Source organism: Musca vetustissima, unplaced genomic scaffold (assembly GCF_032173495.1).
Source record: "Musca vetustissima isolate MV318-11 ecotype Yass unplaced genomic scaffold, APGP_CSIRO_Mvet_v1 utg46847, whole genome shotgun sequence".
Lineage (NCBI taxonomy): Eukaryota > Metazoa > Arthropoda > Insecta > Diptera > Muscidae > Musca > Musca vetustissima.
In genome coordinates this window covers 7,407-31,216 of record NW_026880339.1, presented here as the reverse complement: position 1 = coordinate 31,216, position 23,810 = coordinate 7,407, and the positions used below count along the sequence as shown (strand labels likewise).

The following is a 23,810-nucleotide window of genomic DNA, read 5'->3' as shown; positions in this document are numbered from 1 at the left end:
GTGATTTGTTTAAAAGTTAAGGAGGGGAGGGTGTTCGGGGGAAATTATAATAATATTAATTGCAAAATACATTATCATTTTGTGTGTGTGGTCATTTCTTGCTAATGCTTTTTTACACGGTTAATGACGACGAAAGAATTCAACTTTCTTTTTTATATAATAATATCTAGTTTAAGATTTTAACATTTTTAGAGTGTGTGTGTTGCATTTCAAATGTATAAAAATTAATAAAAATAAAATAATAATAAACGAATAATATCTTAGTGTCTAAAGGGATTTGGTCGTGCTTTAAATGTAGCAGCTTTTCTTAGTTCACGTATGCGCTCCTCTTCACGTCTTTTGCGTTCTTCTTCCTCCTGAAAATATAAAAAAATAGAAAGGACATACAAAGTAGTTGCATTTCACAATTGATTTACATTGTTGCTGGTTAATAATAAAAAAATATATGAGATAAAGATAATAGAGTAAAACAAAGATTAGTTTTTTTATTTTTGTTGTGTTGCGGAAGATGCAAATTTAAGATAGATAACAATAATGACTTATGGAGATTATAAATGTATTTTAAGAATTTTACACAAGGTGACACCATTAGTCATAGTTGGGAAAATAAAATTGTCATTAAAGCGTTGATATTACTCTCAAAACTTAATTTTAGGATGTTGGTGTCAAGAGAAAAAATATTCTCCGTCAAATTTCATTATAAGTCACCGACCAAGAGATTTCTCTAGCTCTACTATATAACATATAAAAATCAGTTTAAATTTGGATATTAAAATAAGAGATTGTTTTTTAGGTTAATTTTTTTTTTCTAATAATATTTCCCCCAAAACGTAATATAAGAGAGTTGGAGTCAAAGGAAAAATTATTGTGCGTCAAATTTCAATACCAAGAGATTTCTCTAGTTCTACTATGTAACATATAAAAATCTGTTTAAATTGGGATATATAAAAAAATAAATTGTTGTTTAAGGTTAATTTAAATATTTAGCAATATTTTCCCCAAAACGTAATATTAGAGTGTAAGATTCAAAGGAAAAATTATTCTCCGTCAAATTTCACTATGGGTCAACGACCGAACAAGAGATTTCTCTAGTTCTACTACATAACATATACAAATCAGTTTAAATTTGAAAATATAAAAAAAGAGAATTTTCTTTTTTAGGTTAATTTGAATTTTAACAATATTTCCACTAAAACCTAATTTTTGAGGTTTGTATTCAAAGGAAAAATTATTCTCCGTCAAATTTCAATATGAGTCACCTACCAAGAAAAGTCTCTAGTTCTATTATATAACATATAAAAATATATTTACATTTGGATATTAAAAATAAGAAACTGTTCTTTTTAGGTTAATTTTTGAACAATATTTCCATCAAAACCTAATTTTTGAGATTTGGAATCAAAAGAAAAATTATTCTCCATCAAATATCAATATGGGTCACTGACCTAGAGATTTCTCTAGATCTACTATATAACATATACAAATCAGTTTAAATTTGGATAAAAAAATAAGAATTTGCTTTTTTAGGTTAATTTGGATTTTTAACAATATTTCCACCAAAACCTAATTTTTGAGAGTCGGAATCAAAGGAAAAATTATTCTCCGCCAAATTTCACTATGGGTCCCCGAATAAAAGATTTCTCTAGCTCTACTATACATATAACATATAAAAATCAGTTTACATTTGGATATAAAAAATAGGAAATCGTTTTTCAAGGTTAATTTAAATTTCTAGCAATGTTTCCACCAAAACCTATTTTTAAGTGTTGTAATCAAAGGTCTCATAACGACTTGTTATCAAATGTAATAGAAAATATAAATTCGTGAATATGATGTCTACAATTAATATTTCCAAATATCTCAACATCCATTCGGAAGCCTATTCAAAAATAGTTTTAATGTTTGTTTTTCTTTTAAAGTTATAAAAATCTGAAAAATTATACATAAATAATATTTTCCATGTTGTATTTCCGCAAGCAGCAAATTCTACAACATATAAAATTTTAGACAGACAGACAATTTAAAATGTTAAACAACATAAGAAATGTGTGTCGCACACACATATTTCTATTCTTATATACTCCCACATAGAAAAAATACAACAAATATATTAATTAAATACAACACATAACTAATTTCCATGCAAAGACAAACATATGGATAGGTAGGTTGGTGAAGTAGGTATTCAATACAAGCTAATGAGAACACACAACGTCAACTGAAAAGGGACACACTTTTCAAACATTTTTTTCTTTCAATCTATAAACGTGAAAAAATTCCAACTCAAAAATGAACAAAAAATGCAAGACACCAGCACAAGCGGGCAAAGAAGTAACAGCAATTGGTCAAACACGAAGAGGTACACACAAGAAGCTTTTGGTGTCACACAAACAGACAGACACAAATGCTGAAAACAAATGAAAATAATTATAAAGTAGTATATGCAATATGCCAACAAGAGATACATTATATGGGTGGTACACACGAAAAAAAAGAAGTGGAATGTTATAAACAACTTATTCTGAAATTAGGGGTGTGTCTAATTTGTCGAAGGAAAAAGATCTTCGCGAAGGTCAGAAGAAGACTGTATGATATATGGACTGGAGAATAATGCTTTCTTCAAAAAACAACTGAAAACGATGCTAATTCGGCCTAGCCCAAAATTTTTAAATCCTCCTCTCCTCCTATATACAGGGTGAGATGAAAAAACTGCAACCAACTTCGGACTGCTGTCATTTCTAAGCCACTCGTCCGACAGCTGTTAAAATTATTACAGTGACAGCTCATTATATTGTTTACAAGCGTACAAAAACATTTTGGTGGGAATTTTCCACAAAAAAAGTTATTCGTGATGGAATTCAAGCGTGATAGTGTGATTTCGTTAGAGCACTGTAGCATTTAAATAGGAATAAATCTTTTGTGTCTTGTACCATCGCTCGTTACCGTGTTACTGCTAGCGTAGCCCGACGTCAAGGAAGTGGACGGAAGAAAACAGCAACATCAACTCCCTCATCGCAGTGTCCGAAAAATGGCCCGTGAGCTGAACATATTGCAATATTCCATTGGGCAAATATTGAAAAATGAGCTCGGAGTAAAGCCATTGAAGTGCAAGAACTTACACCGCAACAGAAAGAAAATGGACTCAAAAGAGCTAGAGAGATGCTTCGCTTGAAAAACGTTCGTGTTTACTTGCCAAAAAGGGCCGGCTGAAAATGTACACCTTCGGTTGACCACCAGAACTCAAGCGCCGGCCATTGTGATGGTGTGGGCCTCCGTAACAGCCGATGGTCGCTCCCCGCTCGTATTAATTGACCGTGGCATCAGAATAAATGCCGAATATTATCGCGAAAATATTCTGAAGAGTATATCAAAGCCTAGGGCACGCAAACATTATGGCCGTTAAGACCTTGGACAACAGGACTCAACACCATCGCATTCAGCAAGCGCCACCCATGTTAAAAATTGTCAGTGCACAATGGCCACCAAAATGTCCGGATACCAATCCGTTGGACAATTGTGTCTAGAGTATTTTGAAAAGCAAGGTAGGCACTACCTTTCTTGCTTCGCCGGGAATGGGTCAAAATACCGCAGAGCAACATTCGGGCAGCGTGTGACGGTTTCATTGGCCGTTTGAAGACCATAATTCGTTCCAATGGTGACCAATTCGAACAAATCTAAACTTATTCTAAACTTTGATGCCATTTTCCTACATTTTATGCTTTCATTCAATAAAATTTAAAAAATGTAAACATAATGGTGTTTGAACTTTGTTTCAGTTTTTTATCTCACCCTGGATTCAGCCGTATTGAATTGATATCACAATTCACATTTGTTCGCTCTTCCCTTTAAAGTTGTTCTAAACGTTTTATCGGATATTATGTTGATCAAATATATAATATTGACCCTTTTTGTAGGATGTATCAGAGGAGAGGGCAGAAGGGTCCCACCTTAGGACTTGATATAGGCTTGGTAAAGGTAAAAGGTTGTGCAAAGTTGGGTTCAAATCGGACATTCCATTCGCAATATATTGGATTCATAAATCTTAAAAATGTAGACCATTTGTGTGGGAGGCACCAGAAGGAGTGGAGCAATGGATCCCATCTTCGGACTTGATCTAGGGTTGGTAAAGACAATAGGTTGTGCAAAGTTTGGTTCATATCGGACATTCCTATCGCCTGATATTGGATTTATAAATATTGAAAATTTCGATCATTTGTGGGGGAGGTACCAGATGGAGTGGACCATTGGTTACCATCTTCAAACTTGGCCTAGGATTGGAAAAAATAATAGGTTGTACAAAGATTCGTTAAAATCGGATAGTCCGTTTGCATGTTATTATAACATCAAACCGGCTGAGGGTAAACAAAGTTTGGATGAAATCGGTTACTCCCTTAGAGCGTTATCGTCTGCACCAACCGGCCAGAAAGACGGACAGACGTTTGTAAATCGACTCCTAATTGTGTGAAACTGATTTGTACCAAAGAAATATGAAATAATATTTCGACGAGGAACATTTTTGTCGCATAAGGGTATAAATATCATAAATTCAGTGTTCTGCTGTATTTTTGATCTGATCCAAAACTTGCAAGAATATAATTTTTTCTGAATTTCCAATCCTTATAAATATAAATTCAAATTCTTCTTCTATTATTTTTTCTTCAGTGTATCCTTATGCATGTTGCTGATGTGTGATAGGCAAACACAAAAGTAGACAGCCATATGGCAGGCAGCAAGTGAACATAGTCACTGCAATATATTGCAAATCTAAGTTAAAAAAAAAACGTTAGGTGAAATGATGGCGATGTGAATTTAGTAGAAATGAAAAGAGAAGTAATGAAAGAAAGAAATATGGAGAAAACCTGTGAATTTATAATTAGTGAAAAGAAATGTGCTAGCAACAGCTACAAAATCTTAATCACATACACACAGAAAATTCATACATGCCAAAAGGCAGGCAGTCAGTATCAAGTAATATGGACTTGTATGCAACAGCAGCAGCACAACATGCCCCCCCCCAACACCAACCAACCAAACTGCATTCAAGGTTTAGAGTATTTGCGCAAATATTTCCGATACAGCTTAAAAATAAAACAAAGCCAACAAAATTTGCACACGAGCAACAGACGATCGACTACTCTATAGCAGGCAGCAGCAGCATAAACATCAACAACAACCTTTGGGCGGTCTCTGGGCACATTATAATATGACTCACACCCTGAATGAATTACTGAGTAATATTTTTTAGTTGTTTTTTGTTGATAAGGCAATATTATTATTGTTATTATTATAAATCATTTCGATTTTAGTTGTTGTTGTTGTCATGAATATATTTTACAAAAAAATTTAAATCTTGAATTCTTATGTCGTCTGATGAAAAAAGCTGGGTTCTAAAAAAAAAGCCCAACAACATCATCATCGTCGTCGTCATATCAATCACAAAAATAAGCCAGAGCGAGCATTTGTGAAGAACTTAGTAACATCATAATAATATGAATGCTTTTGATTGCTTTTATTGTGGGTGTATGAAAGAACCCAGACAGCCGGCTCTGCCAGATAATTTTAGGTGATTCATTCACGTGTTGTAAATATATGTAAGCGTTGTTGTAATTATGCGGAAGAGTAAAATGAGTAACAAAAAATAATCAACCAACAACATAAAAGGTTTATTGATTTGATTTATGTAGGAGGAGTGTTCTTTTGCGACGAACAGAATTATGGAATTACAAAGATAGAGGAACAAAATAACCTTAAAAGAAATCTGTAAAATTTTGGTAGAACAAATACCAAATATAGAGACAATCATTATATAGGAAAAAAGGAAAACAAGAAGTTTGACGGTGACCTACACCACTCAGATCTGGTGGAATACAATCAGCCTTATTCTGGATATTCGCTAGAGAGAGAGAGAGAACTCGCTTGTGAAATTTTTTCGTTTTCACATTCTAGCTTTAACCTGAATGACGGAAACGATATTTCGGTGGCGGTTTCTTAATGGTCTTGGGGACATTTTATAGCGACGGAATGCTTGATTTGAGATTTCCTAGTTGTCGGATGAATTCAATGGAGTACGTTCAAGTCTTGGAAAATAAATTATTGCCATTTTGGGAAAGCAGCAACAACGAAGTGGTCGTTTGTCAGCAGGACAACGCGCCAGTTCATAAAAGTCGCCATATTTAAATTTCGAAATCCGATCGAAAACATATGTGGAATTATGACTCGTCGTGTCTATACAGAAAACCGCAAATGCCAAACTGTATTTTACCTCCAAGAAGTAATTATCGATGAATGGTGATCAATAGTGTGATGGAAAAAATTTTTGAACTTATTCAAAATAATGGAGGCCCTACCCATTATTGATTAAAGTTATTTATTTATTTAAGTTTTTAAAAATAAATTAATCTAATTTTGTAAAAGTGTGTCTCTAGTTATGAAACACCAGTAAGTTTGAAAGTGCAGAATCAATCAGAAAAAAATCAATAAATAAATTAATGAAAAATATTACAAAATTAAATTACAATGGGACAACACACATTACAACTTAAATTGCAATATGGCAACACAAATTACAACTTAAATTACAATATGGCAGCACGAATCTTTTTTTCAAACATCATTTTCGAAAATTCGAGTCCGCATCTCGCATTTTTTGCGAAAATGTGAAATAATAAGGCGAAAATGTGAAAGCGAAACATTTTTTACATGCGAGAAATACCCCTAGCGAATATCCAGATTAAGGCTTATAATATTCAGAATAGTCATAGAAGAACTATTTTGGATATATTTTTCATAAAAATATTTAATATTAAATATTTAAAATTTATTAGCGAAAAATTTCGCACAAAATGCCATCCCCACTACCTGTAATCCAGAACAACTAATTTTCCCCAAAGCGGACCCTCCGTCAGTGACCCTCATTTCAAATCAGTGATCCCTCATTTCAAATTTAAGTACTACATGTAGTATTTTTTAGTACTTTTCGTACCATTCTAGTACGAATTTCCAAAAAACCCAGCCTTATCTGTCACCTTTGGACCAAGCCGTTTCGTCGGAGCGTTGATGAATCGTTAAGCCAGTCAATCAGTAAGTCAGTCAGCCAATCACTTTACTTTTTTTATTATTATAGATAACTGAAATTTGACTTATACTAAAAATCAGTATAAGTCAAATCCTGCTTCCTATAACAATCCTCCAAAATTCCATTATAAATAAAAAATTAAAAAAATGGTGGGCCGGAGACTTGACATTGCAATTGTCTCACCGGATTAAATATATGGGCCTGAAGTTTAGAACCAACAAACCTTAAAATTCGTTAGGATGCTCAAATGACAGCAGTAAAAATTGGAAGACAATAAAATTCCTACTCACAAATCCGTAAGAATTTTTATATCGGCCATTGAACCAAACATTGAAATTACAATGTTCATATATTCCAGGGACATACCAATACATATACTGTGACGTACCAGTACAAATCACCATAGTTCGTAGAAAACATTTTTAAAAAAGTTCATTTATTATCAAAATAATCAGTAAGTTTATAAATTTCATATTCTGCACAAAATCTAATCTCATTTAGTAACCTTAATAGAAAAATGTTTACCTACCCCTCCTAATATACCAACAACAAACCAATTATCTACATCTGATATTACTTAATTTCTGGACAGCAGCAAAAAAAGTAGATCAATGTCTATGAACGTAAAGAAAACGAAATCAGGGTCTCTCCACAACATAATACCATTTTGATGATAATACTACGTGTGACGATGACAAAGAAATCTTAAAAATGCGTCAAACCAGGGCGAAACAAACCAAATCAGGTGAAGCAAAAAATACGAAACTATGCACTGATAAGAAGGCAAATATTTACTGGACACAAAATACATACAAAAATTTCTGTGTATGGACAATGGTGTTTACACGTGTTTTCCTTTATATACACATATATATAGCCAGCTAGCCATTATCGCCATGCTAATGTCATCAAGAAGTCAGTCAATCAATACAAATTAGAATAAATCCAACAAAAATGCGATTTATCGCTGCTCAAGCTAATTGTATAGCTTGATTATGATAAATACACAGTTGTAAATGTTGTAGTGTTGGGTTTGTTGTGCATTCTGTCCTAATCCACCATACGTATGACCATAAATTTATTAGGTACGCCGGGGTTTTTTATCTAGTCATTGTGTTGCAGGGATGCGAAATGAAATCATTTAAATTGTACTGGCTTTCAATAAAAAGTGTACTTTTTTCAGTCCGATTGTACTTTTTAAATATTTTTTAATAAAATTTTTATTGTTATTAACAATTAATAAAAACACACATTAAGAAATCATTTTTATATACACATAGATAAAATGAAAACTTAGAAACACTTCCATAGGTATACTGGCAGATACTTGAAATGAAAATATAGGGAACATACCAAAAAGTGAACCTATACCGATAATTCTACAAATACAAATTTCAGCAATTTGTAATGAAAACCCCAAAGCGTGGACTTATACTAATAACGTATGGAATATACAATCCTCAAACTACTGCAATTTAGATTACATAGTGTAGTAATTAGCGAATATTTGGGGTTATACTTATATGAGGGCTATGCCTAATTAATGACCGATATATATATAAATTTGGAACCCAATATTTTAGTTATGTATCTCAATTCTTCCCTTCAGGAATTATCATTATATGGAGAAGATGCCTGAATCCTGCCGACATACGTGAAATACAAATTTCAATTTACAACAAAGTCTTAGAACCCGACCCAAAACGCGGAACAAATCAGATAACTATTTCAATATAAAAAAGGGGGTTATATGGGGACTACCCCTAATAGGGAATATTAATCATTTTTGGGAGGGAGGTTTGTTACCATATGCGACTACAAAAAACCAAATTTCTTTTTAATGACAAAATTAATAATTTCTTTGGAATGACAAAATTAATATACCCTCCACACTATGGTGGAGGATATAAAAATGGTTTGAAAATTCTGAAATAATAGAGTAGTGCCTTAACTTTTGAGAATCAGCTTCGATATCATTTAGTGTAAAATTATATTAAAGTGATTCCCACTGCGCCAAAATTGTTTCAACAACTTCTTGACGTGAAAGCCATCGAGTTTTTGAGTATTTAAAAACAACATGAATATCTGTACCGAATTATTCCTGAAACATTGAAAAATCATTTCTCTCATAGAACAGTTACAGAAATAATAATTAATTAATATTAATATCTTCACTGAGTTTATCAATCTAATCTGGAATACTGAATTTTGAAGCGGCATAGGACACTACGTTTAAACTATGGCAAATTCATCCATTCGTAACGACAGCGGGGGATGGCGATTCATTCCATATTGTATGTTTAAACACTTATAATACTTTTAAGTGAGAATAATTTAATACAAGTTAGAAATAGTGCTAAATATGTCATTGGGGTGCTATTGTATTTTTGACTTCCAAATAGTGCTAAAATTAGTACAATTGTACCAACTTTTGCATCCCTGTTGTGTTGTGCTTGAATATGGTGTTTACGATGACGATTGTCATTGTCAAAGTAAATACTTTCTGAGCTCCTTAGTATAATCCAAATGTGCAAAAAAATTAAAGCTGATTTTACTTTTGTCAAGTAATAGTTTAATATGTATGTAAATTTAAACACACAATGTGTTTGTATGTACAAATAAATTAATAAATCCACTCAAGATAAGCTCAAACATATACTTTGGATAAATGAGAATAACATTTTTTGAAATGAAATTAAATTTATTTTTGTGGGAAATAAATATGCTTGTTCTTTCATATATGGTTTATGGGTTGTGACTAAAAGCCAAATATAGTTTAAGTTTGTATTCTAAAGAAGCGTTTTGAAAAAGCGATTTATAATTAAACTAATGTGATGAGAAATTGTACAAAATGTGATGAGATGTGATGACAGCTAACTTATTTCTATTGTCTCGGCAAGGTAGAGTATTAACAAATGGCCGTTTTTGCAACATTAAAGTTTGTATGAACCCGAAACAAAACAGCAATCGAGCGAGTGGTTCTTCGAACTTGTTTCAAATCCAACAAAATTATACAGCCTTATTCTGGACGGACATCAATTCACCGTGAATTTGTTCGCTCTTCCCGTTAAATTTATTCTAAAACCGAATTCGCAGCGAATTTTTTTGCATTTTCACTTTACCCTTATTCTGAATCATGTTCAGAAGCGAAAAAATCCGCTTTGGGGAAAAATAAGTTATTCTTTGAGTTGTTGTTGTTGTAGCAGCCCTATTGCTTTTACACAATGGGCTGAGGTGACAGACGTTGGCCGAGTAAGACTCGGGTCGTTTCGGATCGTAGACCCCTCTGTCGTGGAAACGATTCTTTGAGTGGTAGAATGCGATGACAATTTGTGCGAATTTTTCCCTAATAAATTTAAATGGAGCTGACTATAAAAATATAAGTATTAAATATTTTTAAGGAAAATATCTACTTTTTAGTCAGGCTGAATCCCAGTTTGTTGTTTTTATAAAAAAAGAACTATTTATTAGTGGGGAATGTATATCCAGAATAAGGCTGAATATATCCGCTTTAACAACAAACAAAGTTGGAGATATAATATAACAGTACGTTTACATTTAACCGGATTTCGTTAACCCAGTGGGTTTCAATTGTCAATTCCTTTGCATACATGTCAAATAAATCCTCATAAAGTAGGTTAACCCGGTAAAAAGTTCTAATGTATATACCGTTTTAATCAAAATGTAAACAAATGAAAGACACAAAAAGAAAAACGTCATCATTTATTTTATTGCTTAAAAAGGTATATAGTAAATGAAAGTGTATTATTTTTAGGCTCCTAACCATAACATATTTATATAAAATAAATAAAATAAAATGATGACTGTGTGTAACCGGCGCGCACATTCACCAGCGAGTGAGTGTGTTACATGATCATCACCCATAGTTGGAATAACAACAAAACTGCTGCTGTTGTTGTCTTGTGTACAAAACTAATATGAAATGATGAAAAGAAGAAGAAGAAGAAAAAAAGCGAATGAAAACAAGACCTATATCTATACAATATAAGATAAAAATAACAAAAAATTATATACGGTAAATTATATGATGATGATGATGATGCTTCATCATAATGATGTTAAAAATTGCCATCATTATTGCGGTGTTGTTGTTGTCCCATCATCGTCGACAATGACGACGACGACAATAATGTCTTTGACTTTTTAGCAGTAGGTGGATATAGTGGCATTGGAGCCTCCAGACAAACCGCCAGTCAGCCAACGTTTAGCAATGAAATTAAAGATAAACGGAATTGATATTTATAGGTAGTACAAGTAACACAAACAAAAACAAAAGAATGCAAAAAATAACAATTTCCCTTTCATGTATTACAATTTTAAAAGTATGATATATGAGAGAATCTGAGATATATAATATAATCGTTAATGATGTTGAAATTATTAAGAATGTCGTAAAATTGAATTTATTTTATTATTAATTTGTTGGTCAAGGTTTATTTCTAAGGTTACTACAGGGTCAAGTCAGCTGAAGAATTCTTTGTCTACTGAAATATATTCTTTGGTTTCTGTATTTTTATACCCCCAGCTTAATGAGGTATATACATCTGGACACGTCAAAAATATGCCTCATCGAAATATTGATTGATTGACCCATTGTTTCTTTGGTATAAATCCGTTTCAGACATTTTTGTGTCGATTTTCAAAAAGGTTCGTCCAACTGTATGGCACGATAACTCTAGAAGGGAGTAACCAATAACATCGAAACTTTTCACATCGTAATATTTTTTCCAAACTAAGTTCAAGTATGAAGATGGGGAGTGTCGATCCACTCCCTCGCAAAATGGTCAAAATGAAACCCCTATTTTTTTACCAAGTCAATATCATTCTCAAAGATGGTACACATTAGTCCACTCTTTTTGGTACCTCCCCCACAAACGATCTAAATTTGCCATATTTATAAATTCAATATTAGGCGATTACAATGTACGATTTAAACTAAACTTTGTACAAGCAATTATCTGCAAAAAGCTTACATCAAGTCCGAACATGGGACCGATTTGTCCACTCCGTCTTTTACCTCCCCACTTAGGGTTAACATTTCCAATATTTATAAATTTAATATTTAGCCAATGGAATATCCCATTTGAACCAGACTTTGCAACCTATTATCTCCACCAAACCAGGATCATGTTCGAAGATAGGACCCATTGGTCTACTTCATTAACCAATATTAGGCTAGATTCAAACTTTGCACATCGTAATATTTCTTTCAAATTTCAAAAATTGAAAAAAAAACGCTCCATCCTTCTGGTATTTCGCCCACAATATGGTCAACATTTTGCTAAAAATTCATTTTATAATACCATGCAAACACAACATCCGATTCAATCTAACCATTGTTGGGAGATGGGATTAATCGGTGCACCCCTTCTAGAACCTCTCATACATGTCCGTCTGTATGTTGCAGATGGACCGCCAAATTTAGCATAGAGATATGTCGGTCGGTCCACGTTTAATCATAGCTCCCATATAAGAGTACTCCGCAGTTTCCTGTATTTTAGGGTTCTTGAGAGCGATTTTCAACCGAATTCGCTGAAATTTACAGCCTTATTCTGGATATTTGCTAGGGACATATCTCGCATGTAAAAAATTTTCGCTTTCACATTCTCGCCTTTTTCTGAATAAATAGGGAGATGCAAAAAATGCGAGATGCGGATTCGAGTTTTCGAAAATGGTGGTTGAAAAAAAGATTCGTGTTGCCATATATTAATTTCATAGAATAATACTGTGTAAATATTTTTCATAAAAATAGTTATTACTTATGTTTTTGTAGTCAACTCCCTTCAACTTTATTAGCGAAAAATTTCGCACAAAATTTCATCTCATTCTCCTACTCCCTGTAATTCAGAATACCTAATTTTTCCCCAAAGCGGTTTTTTCGCTTTCGAACTTCATTCAGAATAAGACGAAAGCGAGAATGCGAAAAAATTCACAGGAAAATGTTGTTCAGAATAAGGCGAAGGGAAAGAGCGAGTAAAAAATAGTTATTACTTATGTTTTTGTAGTCAACTCCCTTCAACTTTATTAGCGAAAAATTTCGCACAAAATTTCATCTCATTCTCCTACTCCCTGTAATTCAGAATACCTAATTTTTCCCCAAAGCGGTTTTTTCGCTTTCGAACTTCATTCAGAATAAGACGAAAGCGAGAATGCGAAAAAATTCACAGGAAAATGTTGTTCAGAATAAGGCGAAGGGAAAGAGCGAGTAAATTCACATGGAATTGACATCCAGAATAAGGCTGTTAGTGTATTGGGTTCTTATTGGGTACCAAATTTCTCCACTAAAAATTATAAATATGGGTCCACTTTTTTATGGTAGCCCCTATATAACAGCAACTCCCAAATTTTCAGTATTTTAGGGGGTTTGATCGCATTTTTGGACCGAATTAGCTGTAATTTAGTATTTTTAATTCTTATTGGCTAAGAAATCTCTGCACAAAAAATTATAAATATTGGTCCATTTTTCCGGTCAGCCCAAATTTTCGGTATTTTTGGACTCTTGAGAGCATTTTTCAACCGAATTCGCTGTAATTTGGTACTTTGTAGTTGTATATGGTAACAAATCTCCCTCTCAAAAATTATTAATATTCGCCCACTTTTTGGGGGTAGTCTCCATATAACACCCTTTTTATATTAAAATAGTTATCTGATTTGTTCCGCGTTTAGTCTATTCCACACCATAGCAGGTGTGGAATATATTCTATACTAGAAAGAATGGAATTCTAGTCGATTTAGCCATCTGTTGTAACCATTCTACATTCGGAGGATATCGAGATAAAAAACTAGAACATCAGGTCTACCACCTACATTTTTAAATATTTTGCATGAAGGAAGGTATTGGGTGTCACTTTAAAACTTATGAAAATACCTTTCCATTGAGTGGTGATATGAAGGGGATATCCCGTTTGGAAGACACAGTCAAAAAAGTGGGTTTGGCACACCAATTAAAAAAAACTCCTGTTCTAAATATTTTCTGACATGTGTCTCTGAATAAAATTGAAAGCCCAAGACCAATTAATTTGGGGAACATCGTTTACTTGTTTATAAATTCTCCAAAATGTGGAAAAACCTTGACTTATTTGCAAAAATAAATTAAGACAAACATTAGGTATTTATAAAAATAATTAAGCAAATTCAGAACAGAGCGCCATTTTTTCGTGTAAGTAAAATTTTTATATACATATGTAGATTCTACTTATTTGTATGATTCAGAGTAATATAACAATAATTATATACCCTTTTTAATGAACCAACCAACGAACTGTAGTTATAGTACTTATATCATTGTATGAGTTTTGAGAAAAAAAATTAAATAAAAAACACAAACATATCGTGGATTTTGTTTAAGCGAAGTACGACGACAAGCCGTATGACGATGGCGACAGCTCATATCATCTTATTGTTGGTCTTTTTAATTTAACCGTAAGAAGATTAGCTGCTGGAGAAAATTTATTTAAAACGAGAGAAAGAGAGAGGAAACAGAAAAATAATAATAAAAAATATATTTCAAGCGCGATAACAAAAAAAAAAAAAAAAATTAAAATAAACTTGTTTATTGCTAAATACAACAAAGATATGAGGATGAAAGGAGGGTAAAAACATGAGAAGAAAAAAACTGCGTAAGAGCAGGCCAATTCGTTTTAAACCCCATGTATGCGAAACGCTTTAGATAAGATTAAGCGACGACATTATATAGGCAAATTGGTACCATTCAATGTCAGCCACCACCAACCAACCAACCAACCAAAAGATATGAATTTTGAAAAATCTTAAAAAATATTTGAACAACAATTAGTAAAAAAATAAAAATGTTAGAATTTTTGTGAGACTCACCATTATTTTTCTTTATAAAAAAGAAAATAACAATAATTTCCAAATTGTATATAGTTGTAGGTAGTACTGGAGTGTTATATCCAAAAAATTTAAATTTCGTTGTTACAGAACGAAGTTTTTGGGTTGAGTTTTTTTATACATATTTATATAGGTATAGGTATATCATCGTTAAAAATTGAAGATAAAAAATGTAAAAAACATTTTGTTGATTTTTGTTTGTTTTCGATTTTTTAGAAATAGTAATATTAACAACGGCAACGTTAAACGTTTGTATTTAATATTCTGTGTTCGACTCGGGATGGTTTCCTTTGAAATCTGTATCCTCTTTATAATAATCCTGCTGGTTTGCTGCTCCAAATATGTTATGCTCATCATTTTGTTTTTCTCACCACCCATACCCAACTGCTATCATCACCACAATTTCCTCCAGATGATAATGGTGGTGGTGCCGACGCCGTTCCTCCTCCCGCTGCTGCTGATCTATTTACTGTTCCACTGCCCAATCCTCTTCCTACTCCACCTCCTCCTCCTCCACCGCCAGCTCTTTCCCTTGTTTTCTTTAAATATCAATTATGACTAGAGTTTAAATGGTTATTGGTCTCTGTTGCCGACAAAATACTGCTATCTCCATAGAATTTAGGCTCATCATGTTGTTCATTACCGCTACCATTTGTCTCATCTTCCGAATCATCATCACCAGATGATTCATTATTGGCATTGTTGTGTGCTGCTGCTGCATCTTTGTTATTGGCCGTTCCCGTTGTTGCCGACGATGAGTTCAACGAATTCGACGATGATATCTTGGCCGATTCCTGCTTAACGGCATTGCTCAAACGTTCATAACAACTGGTGCATACCCTCTGGGGTTTGGAACTTTGCTGGGGCAGTAGGAATTTCTTGGATGAACATGGTCCACAGACGACGGCACCACAATTACGACAATGATGGCGTCTCACAATCATGGTGAACTGCGTCTTCTTGCAGTGCATGCAGATGACGGCCTCCGCATCGGGTACCCATACAGCAGCATGCTTTTCCACTGGCTTCTTGCCCGATTTCTTAAGCAAATCTTCCACACACTTGTTGATATGGGCCATCCATTCCTTCTTTTCGGTTTCGGTGGCCGCGCACACAATAAACGATTTGGTGGTGGTACGTATCAGCCAGGCATTACGATATTGTATGCAATCGTCAATGTTCTCCAATGAAACCTCTTCCAAAGGCATTATGTGTTGTTTGTTGTATTTCTTTTTGCCAATAACAATGTTGCCATAGACCAGAATATCGTTGAACAGGAAAAACTGGCGAGATTTTGGTCGTTTGCGGCACATTTTGGTTAAGACACCCTCCCCCACCAAGACACGACCGGGGACGGCCAGTGGCACACCTGCACCGCCAAAACAATTTTCCACAGTGGCAATACGTCTGGTGTTGGCTTCGGAATTTACTAAACGATCAACCATTTTGGGTGTGTGTGTGAGTGTTTGTTTAACTGTGATGTTACGGCAAGTTAATTATTATTTTATTCTTTATTTTAAAATATCAAAAATTTATTTAATTAAATTTGCTATTTGAAAAAATTCCAAGAGTATTTTTTTACGTTTCTTTTGTTGTTTGTCTTTCTTTTGTCGTTTGGAACAGCGACGACCGACACAGCTACGCGACGAACGGAAGTGATTATTAGTTTTGTTCGAGAGTATTTTCACACGTATTTCTTTTTACTTTTTTTTGTTCAGTTGATTTTCTTTGCATTTGACGTTTGCATTTTTGTGTTGTCTTTACTTCTCTTCTCCTTGTTTTCTTTTGTTCCGTTACTTTTTTCAATAATAAAAATTAATTATTCTATAAAAAAAATAATAAACTACACATTCACGTACAGATTATTTTGCGTTACAATCCTCACTCGAAAGTTTTTAAATAATTCGACGGACTTCGTAAGACGTTTTGTGCAACACAACAAAATAGCCATACAGTCGGCCAGTCACTCAATCATTCGTTTGCTCGCTAACTCAACCGTAAGAAGCACACAGAGACAGACAGAAAGGCACAAATAAAACGGGGAGAGTCGGTCGACGAGCCGAGTCTCTGTTGATTGTCAAATTGCTGCTATTGTGTATTTCTTCTTGTTGTTATTGTTTGTTTTCTGGGTGTGTGTGTGATTCGTACATTTTTTGTGTTTTAAATGCATCAAGTGTTGGTAAACGTAAAAATAACCACAAAGAGCGTCGTAAAGCGTAAACAAATGACAGTGTGTTATCGGCGTACATTGATGGGGAAAAATTTGTGCGAAAATTTTCGCTAATAAACTTAAAGGGGAGCTGACTACAAAAATAGAAATATTAAATGTTTCTTATGAAAAATATCTACACAATATTTATTTGAATATTTTAAATGGTTGTATGCATATTTTTAAATCAGAAACAACAAATAAAATGGAATTGTAAATCCTATTGATAACGATGTTGCCGAGTTTGATGCAATTTGGTGTCGAAATAAAGACATTTTGTGTGAGGATCTGTCTCACCAGAAAAAATATTTAGCCTTATTCTGGATGTCAATTCCACGTGAATTTATCGCTCATCCCCTTCAACTTATTCTGAGCAACATTTCACAGAGATTTTTTTAGCATTTCCGTTTTCGCCATTTTCTGAATCAAGTTCGAAAGCGACAAAATACGCTTTGGGGGAAAATTAGTTATTCTGGATTTCCGGGGGTGGGAGAATGTGATGACATTTTGTGCGAAATTTTTCGCTAGTAAATTTAAAGTCAGCTTATTCTATGACGATTTTGAATATTATAAATGGCATATTTTTTTCTCAGAAACAACAAATAAAATGCCATGATAACGATGCATGCTTAACTAAATAATGCCACGGAATTTATAAATTAAATAAGGATTTTAAGCCATGTTTTTTAGTGGAGAAATTTGGTCAATTCGGTTCAGCGAATTCGGTTTAAAAACGCGCTAAAAACCCCCAAAAATACCGTAAATAAGGGATACCGTTATAAGGTGGCTACCAGAAAAAGTGGACCTATATTTATAATTTGTAGTGGAGACAAAAATAACCCAATGTACCAAATTTCAGCGAATTCGGTTTTAAACGCGCTTAAGGACCCTCCAAAATACCGTAAATTGGGTGTGCCCATACGAGGGGTCTACGATCCGAACGACCCGAGTCTTACTCGGTCAACGTCTGTCACCTGAGCCCATTGTATAAAAGCAATAGGGCTGCTACAACAACAACTTAAATTACAAAATGACAACACGAATCTTTTTTCAACCACAAATTTCGAAAATTCGAATACGCATCTCGCATTTTTGTTTCTCCCTATTCATTCAGAATAAGGCGAGAATGTGAAAGGGATAATTTTTCACATGCGAGATCTCTCCCTTGCGTATATCCAGAAAAAGGATGTATAAATTTTAGAGGCGGGGAACTTTAAATTATTTATAAATGATTTTGATATTTTTCATTGTAATTTTGAAAGCTGAATGCTGTCAAAGGCAAATTTATGAAAAAAAAAAATGGAAAGTTATGACTGCATGAGACTACCTTGTATTATTTGCCATGATTTTAACCTCATTTTTTTATTTTCTGAATAAGACCCTTAACTGCAAATTCGTTTTCGCAACTCCATTTTTAAATTTCACAGGTATTCATAATGGAACTAAGGTTTACTGGTGGAATGACTGCTGAACTGTTCTGCAAGTCGCGCATCATTTAGCATTAAATTTTTTTAATATTATTTGAAGGTTGTGGAAAAATTCTTTTGGAACAAATTTATTTTTAAAATATCCAATAAAATATATTTATAGGAATTCGTTTTAGAATATCCAAGCCGTAAGGGGAATTATTTGTAATTTTATATGAATTGGTCATAGAATTTATAATTTGGTTCAATTAAAAAGAAAATAATGAAAAAAATAAATTAAATAAAAAATGAAACATACTTGTCCTAACGTCAATGTTCTCTTACGCTCTCATTTAGTTATACGTGTTAATACGCTTTACAACACTACATTTTTAAAATGGAAGAGTAAACATTGCACCATCAATCTACTCTCCTTTGCTCTCACACACCAACGTACGCGATATTTGTCAAACAAAAGCAACAACAACAAAAAATACACACACAAACACAGGAAAATTGAATGAACGGTCTATTGTTCTTCTAGAAAATCATCAACGTCTTGTGTATGCAAAAGCAGCAATAACAACAGCAACTAGTGAGTGAATCACAATAAATATGCAGCAAACAGCAGTACTTTTTATAATTTGACTGATTGATTTATAGTACAAAACAGTTATTAACTATATTTTTATGCATATTACACTGGAGTAGAATCGACGACAGTGGATAGAAAAGAAAGTCGAAGACAAGATAAAACCAAAAAACACAAATAAACAACAAACAAAAAATATATCGGAGAGTATCGAAATATTCAAGACACCAACGGACAGAAAAGCAACACAAAACTAAAAAATTATATACGAAAAAGAGGAACACAGACCAAGAAGAAATATATTGAGGGAGGCAAGAAAGCAAGGTAGCAAATGTCAGGTTGCGAATAGCAGCACACAGCTGTCAAAATAAAAACACAGTGGAGGAAAAAAGAAAGCAACAGTTTGCAAAAATATTTAAAAAGAAAAAAAGTAAAAAAAAATATATATAATAGACGTGGATTTTTAAAGAATATTTTTTCAAGGGGACCAACACAAGCCGTAGGTTTTTGAAGAATATTTTTTTTTTTAAAAAAAAAAAAACACAAGGCGTGGATTTTTTAAAGACTATTTTTTCAAAGGGACCAACACAAGCCGTGGATTTTTTAAAGAATATTTTTCCAGGGGACCAACAAGGGCGTGGATTTTTTTAAAGAATATTGTTTTTCAAGGGGACCGACACAAGGCGTGGATTTTTTTAAAGAATATTTTTTCAAAGGGACCGACACAAGGAGTGGATTTTTTTAAAGAATATTTTTTTTAAAAGGACCAACACAAGGCGTGGATTTTTTAAAGAATATTTTTTTAAAAGAACCGACACAAGGCGTGGATTTTTTAAAGAATATTTGTTCAAGGAGACCAATACAGGCAAAGAGTTTTAAAGAATTTTTTTAAGGACCAATGAATTTTAAGGGAATATTTTCCTTCTAAATCCAATACAGGCGTTAATTTATTATATAATATTTCTTCACGGACAAATAAAGGTATGGATGTTTAAAGAATAAAGAATATTTTTCCTGGAACAATACAGGCATGGATTTATTAACGATTATTTTTTTTCAAGGACCCATAAAGGCATGGATTTTTATAACCCTCATCCTTATGCCTAATGTGCCTCATCGAAATATTGGTTTTAGACCCCATGTTTCTTTGAACCAAATCCGTTTCAGAAAATTTGGAGTCGATGTGCACATGTTCGTCGATAACTCTAACTCTCGAAGGGAATCATCCAAATTTTGCACATCCTTTTATATTTGCTCCTAACCTAGTTTAAGTTGGAAGATGGGGATTATCGGTCCACTCCTTCTGGTACCTCACCCACAAAATGGTCAAAATTGTGCTAAATATTAATTATATAACATGCAAACGGACTATCCGATTTTAACCAAACTTTGCACAACATATTACCATTATCAAACCTATATCAAGTTCGAAGATGGGACCCATTGGTCCACTCCTTCTGGTACCTCCCCCACAAGTGATCGAAATTTTCCATATTTATAAATCCAATATCAGGCGATTGGAATATCAGGCGATTGGAATGTCCGATTTGAACCAAACTTTGCCCAACCTATTATCTTTACCAAGCCTAGATCAAGTTCGAAAATCCATTAATCCACTCCTTCTGGTGCCTCCCACACAAATGGTCTAAATTTTTCATATTTATGAATCCAATATCAGGCGAATGCAATGTTCACTTTCAACCAAACCAAACAATTATCATAACCAAGAATAGATCAAGTATAAGGATGGGGCCCATTGGTCCACTCCTTCTGGTACCACCCCCACAAAGGGTAAAAATGTTAAATATTTATAAATCCAATATTAGGCGAATGGAATGCCCGATTTGAACCACAGCCTATTATCTTATCAGTCTGCCCTCTCCTCTGGTACATCCTACAAAAAGGGTCAATATTATTTGATCAACATAAAATCCGAAACATCTTTAATTAAACATATACCATATATAAAACGAATAATAAAATCTGTGTATAACTCCGAATACATCCTTGGCATACCATAAGGTGAGGGTATACATCTGTTGGCAATACTGACTGACACTTTTTTTACTTCTTTTTTTTCAAATGAACACAGACCCTTCTTAAAGTCCTTGGTAATGACAAGTTTGAGGTCGACAGAGGAACAGCGAACTGCTACTAAGAATAAATCGGTAGCAGCTAAGCTGAATTATAAGAAGCCTACCAGGCGGAAGAAGAAAGTCAAACCAAGTTGTAAGTCTTCGAAATAACCTCTGGGTCAAACGAAAATGCTTTTCACCCTACAATTATACAAACTTATGTTTCAGCATTCTCGTTTGGAAAATACATCTCAAATTTTCAAAAACCGAAAATGGGACGGGAATATTTCCAGCTATGTATATATAAGGAAATATATCTACATTTTCTGAAGTTCCTATTTGCCCTTCATCATTATATGTATATAGGCATAGAATTATATTCCGATCAATATTTCATATACTTTATGCAGTCTCTTCCGTTGAATATTTCGATGTGGTGCAAACAAAATAACAAATTTGATATACACATAGACAAGGAATCTGTTATTTGTACGTTTCAAAATTGGTAATTTTTGTTAATCGCATAATATTTTCTATAAAGATAGTAATGGTATATTCTCATCTAATCACCAAAAATTCCCTGACGGATATTCAAAATATCTTACAAACACATGTCCACATAAATAAACCACGATTCACAACAGGATCATATTTTGTTAGTATTTGACATGCACATGTTAGTAATGTTCAAGGACTAGGTATTAGGAAAACAGGGATAAAAACTACAAAAAATGATGATAAGCACACACACATTTACAACACGCACACACTCCCACATATATGGACATGGATATTGAAACAAATAAAGTATGCTGTGTTAAATGTGAACGTGGTGCTTACAATTTCTACCTGTTTTCGTTTTTCCTCGAGCGCTTTATGTTTCGCCTCATCGTAATGTTTACGTTCGGCTAAACGTTTTTCGGTGTGCAATTTAAATGGGCACTGCTGGATGACCAATGGTTTCTTTTCCGGGACAAAAGGTTTCTCTTTGAGGACAGTTGGTGGTCGTGATTCAAATTTGGGAGGTTGATTTTTTTGTTTCCATTCTTCCAGCTGTAAAGGAGGAAACGAAATGAAAACAGATTTTATTTTGGAATGTGTGTGATCTTACCCTTTGTCTTCGTTTCTCTTCGGCCTCTTTGGATTTTTTCAGAACTTTTGGAGTCACCGCCACTGTAAAGGCATGTGCTGGTTTCCGCTTTTCCATTAGTTGATGATGGGCATTGAAATTTGGCACGGGTCTTGAATGGAATTCACGTCGTTTGCGTTCCTCTTCCTCTCGTCGGCGTTCAGCTTCTTCACGTTTCTTCTGGTAGAGATCTTTCACCAAATACGCCTGCGGTGGGGGTGGCATATTTTTGGAAACTGCACCCTTGGAAGAGCCAGCTGTTGTATGGCATTTTTTGGTGGCTGGTTTTTGTGTCGACCACTGGCATACCAAATTCAATTTGGGTGCCAAATGTGTTTGTTGCACAGTCTTATCTAAATGAGACTCCGGCTGTTCATTGTCAGTATAGTCGTGGTTGTGGTTTTGAGTTGCTTCATCTTCCGGCGATGTTACCAAATCCTCTCTCTCCGTCTCTTCATTATGGCTGGAGTTCAGGGAGCAGTTGATGTTTTCTTTGTCCTCCAGCTGTTCCTCCTCACCTGTGATGGTATTGTCATGTTTTTCAATTTTGTAAATGACACACTGTTCCTCAATGTCTGTCAATTCTGTTTTGGCTGTGGGGAAAGGCGAATTTCCATAAAAAATGTATTCTAAACTTATTCTTTACTCAAAATTTTCTTACCCATTTCTTCCTGCAATAGTGCCATGTCCTCCAGTCTCTCGTGTTCATAATGTTTATAAGCTAGAAACAAGGGGAATATTGAAAAATTAACGGTTGTTTTGGCGCAAATTAATTTTCCTTTTTTTTTGTTACATACCAAAAAAGTTTTCCGAATGATCCAATTCCTCGTTTCCTACCTCAATGGCGTCCCAATCATATTTCACTTTCACCTCAGGCATTTTTACATTGAAATAGGCCATAATTATTGATTGTGATATTTTTTGTTTATATAAAAAAATAATTCCAATGATTTATTATACTTGCAATGACAAAGTAAAACAAATACAAACAAACAACGACAAGATGCCGCGAACACGAAATATCAGTTTAAAATGCGATGGCGATTTACAAATTTCTAAACACACATACAAATAAAGGTATTGATGAAGATGGTAATCGATAGTGGGGTACTTGGTTGAGTAGTTGGTGTTGATTATCGATAATACTGGATGCAATTAGTGGTTAACGTAACGTAGTGTCGTCGTTTGATACTTTAAACTCATCACAAGCATTGGATTTTCGGATTGGAAAGGGGTGGATTTTTTTAAATAAGGCGTGGATTTTTTAAAGAATATTTTTCAGGGAATATCCTAAGGCGTGGATTTTTTTAAAGAATATTTTTCAACGACTATCCTAAGGCGTGGATTTTTTAAAGAATATTTTTCAACGACTATCACAGCTGTAGGCGTGGATTTCTTAAAGAATATTTTTCAACGACTATCACAGCTGTAGGCGTGGATTTCTTAAAGAAT

The 23,810-nt window shown here is 33.8% G+C and overlaps 2 protein-coding genes across 2 annotated transcripts; both read right to left on the bottom strand.

Annotated features, from left to right (window-relative positions):
• Positions 1–242: 242 nt before the first annotated feature.
• On the bottom strand, positions 243–23,263 carry LOC133325910 (golgin subfamily A member 6-like protein 24). Its single transcript, XM_061534611.1, has 5 exons — positions 23,156–23,263; positions 23,020–23,079; positions 22,341–22,951; positions 22,079–22,282; positions 243–356 (listed from the first exon to the last, which is right to left on the bottom strand). Exons 1-5 carry the CDS (start codon positions 23,256–23,258, stop codon positions 261–263), a joined length of 1,074 nt encoding a protein of 357 aa, XP_061390595.1. The 5' UTR covers positions 23,259–23,263; the 3' UTR covers positions 243–260.
• On the bottom strand, positions 15,453–16,398 carry LOC133325909 (pleckstrin homology domain-containing family F member 1 homolog). Its single transcript, XM_061534610.1, has one exon. It carries the CDS (start codon positions 16,390–16,392, stop codon positions 15,496–15,498), a length of 897 nt encoding a protein of 298 aa, XP_061390594.1. The 5' UTR covers positions 16,393–16,398; the 3' UTR covers positions 15,453–15,495.
• Positions 23,264–23,810: the final 547 nt, after the last annotated feature.

What these genes read in the sequence shown, in the direction of transcription:
- LOC133325910 (XM_061534611.1), bottom strand. Translation starts at nt 23,258, where the DNA reads ATGGCCTATTTCAATGTAAAAATGCCTGAGGTGAAAGTGAAATATGAT. An exon ending in AAGAGAAACGAAGACAAAGG is followed by an intron (nt 22,283 to 22,340) that starts GTAAGATCACAC and finishes CCTCCTTTACAG; the next exon opens with CTGGAAGAATGGAAACAAAA. An exon ending in TCGAGGAAAAACGAAAACAG is followed by an intron (nt 357 to 22,078) that starts GTAGAAATTGTA and finishes TTATATTTTCAG; the next exon opens with GAGGAAGAAGAACGCAAAAG.
- LOC133325909 (XM_061534610.1), bottom strand. Translation starts at nt 16,392, where the DNA reads ATGGTTGATCGTTTAGTAAATTCCGAAGCCAACACCAGACGTATTGCC.